Raw genomic sequence first — 10,000 nt, forward strand, 5'->3', positions numbered from 1 at the left:
ATCTCTTGGACAAGCGCTGTATGGTTTGCAACAAGCCCTGAGAGCCTGGTACGAGACGCTCTCTCAACACTTACTTGCCAACGGTTTTATCCGAGAATAGGTGGATGCTACCCTCTTCACAAAGGAAGTCGCTGGTCATCTTCTGATCGTCCTGATATATGTTGATGACAACTAAGAACTCTGCAAAGATTTCGAAAAAGTGATGAAGCAGAAGTTCGAGATGTCGTCAATAGGTGAGATGAAGTTCTTCCTAGGGCTCCAGGTCGATCAGATGTCGTCAATGTTCACGACGGTTCTGGAAAAATTCGGGATGTCCGAGATGGCTCCAATGTCCACCCCATTAGCAACGAATCATGGTATCAACCCTGATCTCACCGGAGAGAAGGTCGACGAGACGCTATATCGCTCAATGATCGGCTCGCTAATGTATTTGACAGCATCAAGGCCTGATATAATGTACCCGACTTGCCTCGCGGCCCGATATCAGTCAAGTCCTAGAGCTTCGCATATGTCTATCGTCAAGAGGATCCTACGCTACCTGAAAGGAACCCCAAGCCTGGGGTTGTGGTATCCCAAAGATGGCGACTTCATGCTCGAAGGATACTCAGATTCTGACTTCGGATGCTACAAAATCAACAACTGCAGGATGCCAATTCTTCGGACCCCGCTTGGTCACTTGGCAGTGTAAGAAGCAAATCTCTGTTGCTCTTTCAACATGTGAAGCTGAGTATTTATTTGCTAGCAGCTGCTGCTCGCATATCCTGTGGATTCAGCAACAAATGCGCTATTACGGTTTCCCATTTCTTACTTCACCCATTTTTGTTCATAATGAGGCTGCAATCAATATAATGAAAAATCCGGTACATCACGCTAAAACTAAACATATCAAAATTCGTCATTACTTCATCCGAGATTGCTTCGAGAAGAAGTTGATAGGAATTGACAAAATCCACACCGACGAAAAAAGGCAGACTTGCATACAAAAGCTTTTGATAAATCTCGTTTTCAATATCTTTTAAAATTAAATGGTATGAAGCTGTTTTCGGATGCGGAGGAGTTACTTAGCGTTGATGAGTAAACCAATGCAGATGATGTTGAGAAGCAGACTGCGTTGGTTTGTCATCTTTTTAGTTGTTTTGGTATTTAGGGGGGGGGGATAGATATATTTTCAGAAAATAGAAAAACAATAAAAAATGCAAAAATCCAAAAAGATGAGATATCTTCAAAATCCAAAAACAATAGAAAACCCAATAAGAGTTTGTGTAAAAAAGGGGAAATGATAGTGCATCTGCTAGACAGTTACGGTATGCTAAAGATTTGTAATGTTTTAAAAGCATTAAGGAGTCTCGCTGATGATATGCCGATAGGTTCTGTCACACCCCCAAAATCCACCATGCGGAGTATCACCGCTTGGAGGCGTGACATGACCAGGATCAAGACACCAATCATATTGAACAACGTATTTAAGTAAATATAACCAACCACAATACAATTGGTGACCAAAAGAAAGTTAACCAAGTTCAATTTAAACAGTGGAAGCACAAGACGTTAAACCAAAACATGAGTTCGTAGTTCATAAGTTTTAGAGACTCAAAACATAAGTTTCATAAGTTCATAAAGTTTATTTATTAAGTGCGGGACATAACAGTTCGCATCCCACAACGACCACCTCCATGTGCAAGCCCCATAGCATCTAGTGACCTGCAAAGCATGTAATAACGAGTCAACAACAAAGTTGAGTGAGTTCACGGTTGGTTGTCCATTTTAGAGATGTTTCCAAAAACGTAGTTTAATCTTATTCAGCTATCCAGCCGTGGGGGTTACTCCATAGTTTGAAAACGTTTATTAGTTAACCATCCCATGTCCACCTTCCCTGGCTATCCAGCCCGGCACTCTGACCGTGGGGGCTACACCATTATTTAAACTACCGGACTCGTTATCATATCGACAACTAACGAAAATTAATTGTGCCCTAGCGTCGGTGTCTATCATCACCGACGTGCCATAGTCCATTAGTACACACCCGTCCGACTGGCACGGTGTGGGGTTTGTTAAACCTAATAGCGCTATTAACTAATGACCCGCTCGCCATAGCCTCGGCGATTAACTCGATACAAAAAGGGAGGGACTTTGCTGATAGAGTTCTAGTCTAGTAAGTCTAAGTACGTCCCAAGGACGAGGAATCTACATTCCTGAATGCGTCCCAAAGGACGAGGAATACCTATTCCTGAACCCATTCCCATTCCCACCAGGAATTTACCATGCTTTGTAGAAAAGTGTGAACTCACCTCGATTTGCTCGGTTAGATTAGTTACTCTAATAATCAGGAAATCAAGCACATCCTAATAAGGTACAGATAACAATCAATTTCTCATGCACAACACGTATGGTTTATCTACCCATTACTTTTATCACATATTACACAATTTAAACGTCAACGTACTTTGTTAAGTTATATATTATTTTACCCTAAAATAATATAACGGTAAAATAAACAAATATTCACACAACAGTTTTAGTATACAATATATATTTTAAATATATATATTTATCAAATTTTATTTATGAAAGTCTACCTCCGACACTTGGTGTTTTGTTACAAAAATTATGGCGAAGTTTATATTCGAAACACAAGTTATAAAATATACTTGTAATACTTGTTTTAGAAAAATATTTTCTAAGTGTTGGGATTTTAGAAAATTTCGCCAGTGTTTCCTTTGCAAAGGGAGGTGTCCATGCTTAGTAGCATATCATTTTCTTTTCAAAAATTCATTCAAACAATTCTCATTCAGCAACATACAACCTTTATTTACCAAACTTGTCAAAAACAAGCATAAACTATAAACTTATGAACTTGAAAATTTTTAAAACTATGTAGTAACTTACTAGCATACTTAGTAAGTCTTGTTACCTTCTAAAATGTGATTAGTTCTTTAAACACTTTATTTTTAAAGACTTTAAGTGTTTACAACTTCCACCATATTTTCTAAAAATATTTCTTCATAAAAGTTTCTAGTTACACAAGTGTTTCTACACTTGTTTATCCACCAAAAATGTGATTAGTTTTTGTAAGGTCCAATATTTAATGAAACTTATATTTTTCACTTGGTTCTTTTGAGAAACCACTCATGGATCTTTAGATCTACAAGATTGTAACCTACTTTGATCTTTATTTTTCAAGAAGACATTTATTTATTCAAGTTCATAGTTTATGTGTGGATGATTCCGTCATCCTACACATTTCTAACTTTCTCATCTTGCTAGATCATGTTTTTTAATCATGATCTAGCAAGACTACATGGTGATTCACATCATTTCTACTAACAAAAATTGATCAACAAGCATATCAACACTAAACAACATGATTTCTTCATAACTTTAGCTTATGTTCATGTTTCAAGTTCAAGTTTCTTAATGTTCTTTAAGTTTATCATCAAGTAACCTACTTTAACCACTTAAACAACATGTAAAATGCAAGGATCTAAGTTCTTACCACTAGTTCAAGACTAGGGAATTTCAAGTGAAGAAATGTGGTGGATAAAAGAAGATGTGAGAGGTCCTTCAACTTACGCACACACCGAGCTTCGTTGTATGCCTTCTAACACCTTTGTATGCTTGTAGAATGCTTGAAGAAGATCAAGTGATGGTGGTGGTGTGTGGTGTGGTGGTCGGCCGAGACCAAAGAGGGAGAGAGAGGAGAGTTTGTTGTTGGGTTGTGAATGATGAAAGTGATGGTGGACTTGTGATTTAAGTGGAGATCTTCCAACAACCCATGGTCCATTAGTTAAAGTGTTCCCTTAGTACATTACATACATAATAAACTAATCAAAATAATCAAGGGTGGGTCTCCACCTTTGTAACTAGTTTTGAGGGGGGGGGGGGGTGCTTGGTTGGGTTGTAAAGGTTAGTTACTAATCTTGTTTGTAATAAATGAAATAATTAGTGGTTTATGGTGTGTTATGAAATATATAGTGTATTAGGGTGTTCGGGGACCCTAACTAGCTTAGAAAAATAAAAACAATGCTTCTAGCATTATTTTGGTGTTCCGGGTAATGTCCGGTTGTTCGGTTGGGTGCTGTTCTGTTAAAGTGCTTAATTAATCCGTAATGTGTCCTATATATTTATTTTTGTAACACTTTTAATTTTCAACACTCAGGAAAGCATACCGGACTATTTAGTAACTTTTCTGTACACTACTAGTATCTTAACAAGCACATGTAAGTATAACACAGAAATCAGAGAGCAGTTAAATAATTCAGCATAGTCATCAAGCACTTTAATTATCATTAATAAATTGTACGGATACATGGAATTATGAAGGTTGTCACATTCTCCCCCTATTAAGAAAATTTCGTCCCGAAATTTAGCTCGTGGTTACTGAGGAAGCTAGTTGATTTGCGTTGATTTGTTGGTTTTCCTGGGGTGTCACATCATCCCCCCATTGATTTGGAATTTTGTCCGTAAATTCTGCAGTAACTTCAGCCTCAGTAGTGGTTGCACTTTTCTTAAACAGCTGAGGATACTTGAGTTTCATTTGGTCTTCTCGTTCCCAGGTATACTCTGGGCCACGACGGGAATCCCAACGGACTTGGACGAGAGGTATTCTGGTATGCTTGAGAATCTTAACATCTCGATCAGTAATTTCTACTGGTTCTTCGACGAATCGCAGCTGGTCGTCGATAGTGAGCTCCTTGAGAGGAACTACGAGGGTCTCATCTGACAGACACTTCTTCAGATTTGACACGTGGAAAACATTATGAGCTCCGCTGTGTTCTTCAGGTAGATTCAACCTATAGGCCACGTTGCCAATTTTCTCAATGATTTCGAACGGTCCGACGTAACGCGGATTGAGCTTGCCTCGTTTGCCAAAACGAACTACACCTTTCCAAGGTGAGACTTTGAGTAGCACCCGATCCCCAACCTGGAACTCGAGTGGCTTTCTTCGCTTTTCAGCATAGCTTTTCTGACGGTCACGAGCTGCCGCCATTCGTTGTCGTATCTGAGCAATCTTCCCGGTTGTATCTACTACAAGTTCTGGGCCAGTGATTTGACTGTCACCAACTTCTACCCAATAGAGAGGTGATCGGCACTTCCGTCCATACAACGCCTCAAACGGAGCGGCCTGGATACTGGTCTGGTAACTATTGTTATACGAAAACTCCACTAATGGGAGGTGCTTCTCCCAGCCATTACCAAAGTCGATTACACATGCCCGAAGCATGTCTTCAAGGGTTTGGATGGTGCATTCAGATTGCCCATCCGTCTGTGGATGATAAGCGGTGCTCATATCTAATCGTGAGCCAAAAGACCTGTGCATGGCTTGCCACAGTTCAGATGTAAAACGCGCGTCACGATCAGAAATGATGGAGGTTGGCACTCCGTGCCTTGATACAACTTCCTTTAGGTAAATGTCTGCTAGAGTAGAAAACATATCCGTTTCCTTGATGGCCAGAAAATGTGCAGACTTGGTCAGTCGATCCATGATTACCCAAATGGTATCATTACCGCGTTGAGATATGGGCAGGCCAGTGACGAAATCCATGGAAATTTGCTCCCATTTCCATTTAGGTATCTCTGGTTGTTGGAGTGGGCCTGATGGTTTCTGGTATTCGACCTTGACCCTAGCACAAGTCAAACATTTACTGACGTAGGTTGCTATGCTGGCTTTCATACCAAGCCACCAGTGTGTAGTCTTTAGATCGTGGTACATCTTATTCGAACCCGGATGTACTGAATAACGAGACTTATGTGCTTCATCCATTACATGCTCGCGTAAGTCTCCATAAAGTGGAACCTAGATGCGTCCGTTAACATAGTAGGCGTCGTTTTCCTTTTGTTCTAGCCGTTGCCTCGATCCTCGTAAGGACTCAGCCCTGATGTTCTCTGCTTTCAATGCTTCAACCTGAGCATCGTGAATCTGAGTGGGAAGGTTAGATTGGATGGTAAGCTGTAACGCACGTACACGCTTTGGTATAGTATCCTTTCGGCTGAGGGCGTCGGCCACAACATTGGCCTTGCCTGGATGATACTTGATCGCGCATTCTTCATCATTCAAGAGCTCGACCCATCGGCGTTGTCGCATTTTTAATTCCTTTTGCTTGAAGATATGTTCGAGACTCCTGTGATCGGTGTCAATGGTGCACTTGGTACCATACAGGTAATGTCTCCATATCTTAAGTGCGAAAACAACTGCTCCTAGTTCCAGATCGTGAGTAGTGTAGTTCCTTTCGTGGACCTTAAGTTGGCGCGATGCGTAGGCAATGACCTTGTCACGTTGCATCAACACGCAACCAAGTCCTTGGATGGAAGCGTCGCAGTAAACCACAAAATCATATGTGCCTTTGGGCAATGAGAGGATAGGCGCGCTACAAAGTCTATCCTTCAAGTGCTGAAATGCGGACTCCTGTGCATCACCCCAATGATAGGTGACATCCTTCTGAGTTAGTGAAGTGAGAGGTTGCGCAATCTTTGAGAAATCCTTGATAAACCTTCTGTAATACCCTGCCAAACCCAAGAATTGGCAGATTTCTGTTGGTGTGCGGGGTGCAGGCCAGTTCTTGATCGAGTCAACCTTGGATGGATCAACATGAATTCCATCCTTGTTCACCACATGGCCTAGAAAGTGGACTTCGTGAAGCTAGAAGTCACATTTCGAAAACTTGGCATACTACTGCTCTTTTCGAAGAAGTTCCAGAATAAGCCTCAGATGTTGCTCGTGTTCCTCCTGACTCTTAGAATAGATCAGGATGTCGTCGATGAACACTATGACAAACTTATCCAGGTAAGGCTTGCACACTCGGTTCATGAGATCCATGAAGACTGCAGGTGCATTCGTTAATCCAAAAGGCATAACCAGAAACTCGTAATGGCCGTAACGAGTTCTGAATGTTGTTTTGGAGACGTCCTCCTCTCGGACTCTCAGCTGATGGTATCCCTATCTCAAATCAATCTTAGAGTAATAGCTCGACCCTTGCAACTGGTCGAACAAACCGTCAATGCGTGGAAGAGGATAACAATTCTTCACGGTTACCTTGTTGAGTTCGCGGTAATCAATACACATTCTGAAGGTACTGTCTTTCTTCTTCACGAATAGCACTGGAGCTCCCCAAGGCGAAGACCTAGGACGTATGAAACCCTTTTCCAGGAGTTCTTGTAGGTGCGTAGACAGTTCTTCGAGTTCTGATGGAGCTAGACGATATGGTGCTCGAGCTACTGGTGCTGCTCCAGGAGCTAGCTCGATTTGAAACTCAACTTGGCGATGAGGCGGAAGACCAGGTAATTCCTCCGGAAATACCTCAGGAAAGTCGCGTACAATAGGTATATCTTCTATCGTCCTTTCTTCCGCGGATGAATCAGAAACGAGGGCTAGAATAGCGATGTAGCCCTTGCGCAAACACTTCTAGGCCTTAAGGAAAGAGATGATGCCTATAACAGCACCACCCTTGTCGCCACGAATCACGAGAGGTTCTTTACCAGAATGAGGGATACAGACGATTTTCTCCTTGCAAATAATCTCCGCTTGGTGTTGAGATAGCCAATCCATCCCAATGACAACGTCAAAACTACCCAGAACGATAGGAATGAGGTCGATAGAAAAGGTCTGACTGGCAAGGACAAGCTTGCAACCCTTAACTACATGTGCAGCCTCAAAACTTTTACCATTTGCTAACTCTACGATGTGCTTGGTGTTCAAAAGTGTTGGAGTATGCTTAAGCATCTGACTAACTTTTAAGGACACGTAGCTAGTATCGGCACCCGAATCAAATAAAACAGTAACAAAGAAATCATCTAGAAGAAACTTACCCATCACAACGTTGGGATCGTTCCTTACATCACACTAACCAATCATGAACGCACGACCCCTTGCCCCATTACCATTGTTGTTTCCCCCATTACCGTTTCCATTCCCCTGATTGTTGTTGTTCTGGTTCTGATTTAGCTGGGGGCAGTCTTTCTTGAAATGACCCTCAGCACCACATTGGAAGCACCCTTTGTTGTTACCTTGTTGTTGCTGCTGCTGACGTTGATTCGGTGGGGCTTGCTGATGCTGCCGGTTCTGATTCGCTGGACGCTGACTCCTAAAATCCCTTGTAACATGACCAGGCTTGTTGCACCGATGACAGTTGTCTTTACTACATGGCCCGCTGTGGTGCAAGTTGCAGCGATTACATTTGGGGTGATTCCCCTTGTATCCACCCTGCCCTTAATTGTGACAACTCGAGTTTTCGATTCTCACTTTTGCATTGAATGCACGTTGACTTTGATTGTTGACTGTGACTGTTAGTCGTTTGTTTATTTGACTTATAACTGAAACCCGCTGTAATAAGATAAAGTGCATTGTGTTTGCATGAGTATGTGTTATCGCGTTTGTATGGTTATGTGTTTTTTTGTGGCATGAGAACTTAACTGATTAAATCATTACGGACCTAAAGCCCATTAAGGACCCGACGAATCAAATGTGATTCGCCATGCATCCTCTCGACGAAACTGGCTTTTGTTTCGCCAAGTGTATCTCGACGAAACATATATGTTCCGCCAACCCAGTATCGCCGAAAGCCCAGTTAGGGCCCAACACGTTAAGTTGAGTTTTAAAACGTGAAACACATTCAGTTTCACACCTTCCGAACAAACAGAAAACCTAGAACTCTCCTAAGTGTGACGGCAGCCTTGTGTACCCCCAAGCCCTCGTGAACGATCAAACCCTCGTACCATCTACCTCGGTTACTTGTGCGCTTGTTTAACCGGTTTAATTGATGCTTTGATTATTGTTACATGTTGTGTTTGTTTAATTTCTGGAAAGGATATGACTAGATAACTATCATGATTTCTTGGTATGTTCTTATTATGATTAACAGTGAATGATTATGACCTTGATGAATCGATTAAGGTTAAGCATGATGTATGTTATTGTTAAACTCAATTGACCGATGTAATGAATAAATGAATGATGCTGAATCCAATACTGTAATTGTATGTGATCGGGCTTGAGGTTCTTGTCGGTGGTAGGTTAAGTAGGGAAACCGTGTTTCCGACTCAATGGTTATTGTGTACTTCTGTATAATGATTCTATTAGATGATGATTGTATGTTAATCGATTTCTGTATGATTGCTAGTTGATGTGGTAACGGCTAATCATGATCATTAGGGTTTCCTGCAATCTGTAACTGTTGATTGACGTAACTGAATTGGGTTCACGAAACGGGATTCTCGGCGAAACAGAAGGTTGTGCTTCGCCAAAGGGCAATCGACGAAACAGGATAGTGTTTCGCCAAAGGGCAATTGACGAAACAGGATAGGGTTTCGCCAAAGGTGGTTGACGAAACAGAACATGTTTCGCCAACCTGTGTTTCGCCGACTTGAATACTTTGCACAGTAGCCTGACTTAACTCTGTTAGAAGTTAACTGGATAGATTAACTGCTGTTAAGTGATATGCATGACTTGTATGATATTGAATACATGTTTAGTACTTCTGTGATTATACCTATACGTGAACAATTTAGATATAAACTGATCATGTACACATGCGGACTCTAGGACTTGATTGATAAACTGTGAGCACATACTTAGCATACCGAGCAAACCAAGGTGAGTTCACACAGCCAAGGCATGGGGTTCCCAGGGTGGGAATGGGTTTTGGATTATTTATTCGTACTTACTCAGATGATAGAATTTAATGATATGGTCCTCATGGTGAGGAAGGGTAATGATGAGATACGACTAGACTAGTATACTAATTGAACTGATCTTCGCACACACGTCAGGGGTTGGTCGCGATATTATGACTGATCTTCGCACACATGCCTTGGAAAGGCCGCGAACTATATACTAAAACTTCGCACACATGCCAGGGTGGCCGCGATACAAATATACATAGTCTAGAATACTTGAGAATTCTCCCTAATCTTCGCATACATGCCTAGAGGGCTGCGATACGAACTAATACGATACATGACCTAATGAACGAATGCAATGCTTACTATAGCATTACTATTACTGAAC

The 10,000-nt window shown here is 41.6% G+C and overlaps 1 protein-coding gene across 1 annotated transcript; it reads left to right on the forward strand.

The window, feature by feature from the left end:
- Positions 1-202: 202 nt before the first annotated feature.
- LOC110906615 (uncharacterized mitochondrial protein AtMg00810-like) lies at positions 203-688 on the forward strand. Its single transcript, XM_022151722.1, has one exon. The coding sequence runs from the start codon at positions 203-205 to the stop codon at positions 686-688; it is 486 nt and encodes a 161-aa protein (XP_022007414.1).
- Positions 689-10,000: the final 9,312 nt, after the last annotated feature.

This window comes from Helianthus annuus, chromosome 14 (genome assembly GCF_002127325.2).
Source record: "Helianthus annuus cultivar XRQ/B chromosome 14, HanXRQr2.0-SUNRISE, whole genome shotgun sequence".
NCBI classification, from domain to species: Eukaryota; Viridiplantae; Streptophyta; class Magnoliopsida; order Asterales; family Asteraceae; genus Helianthus; species Helianthus annuus.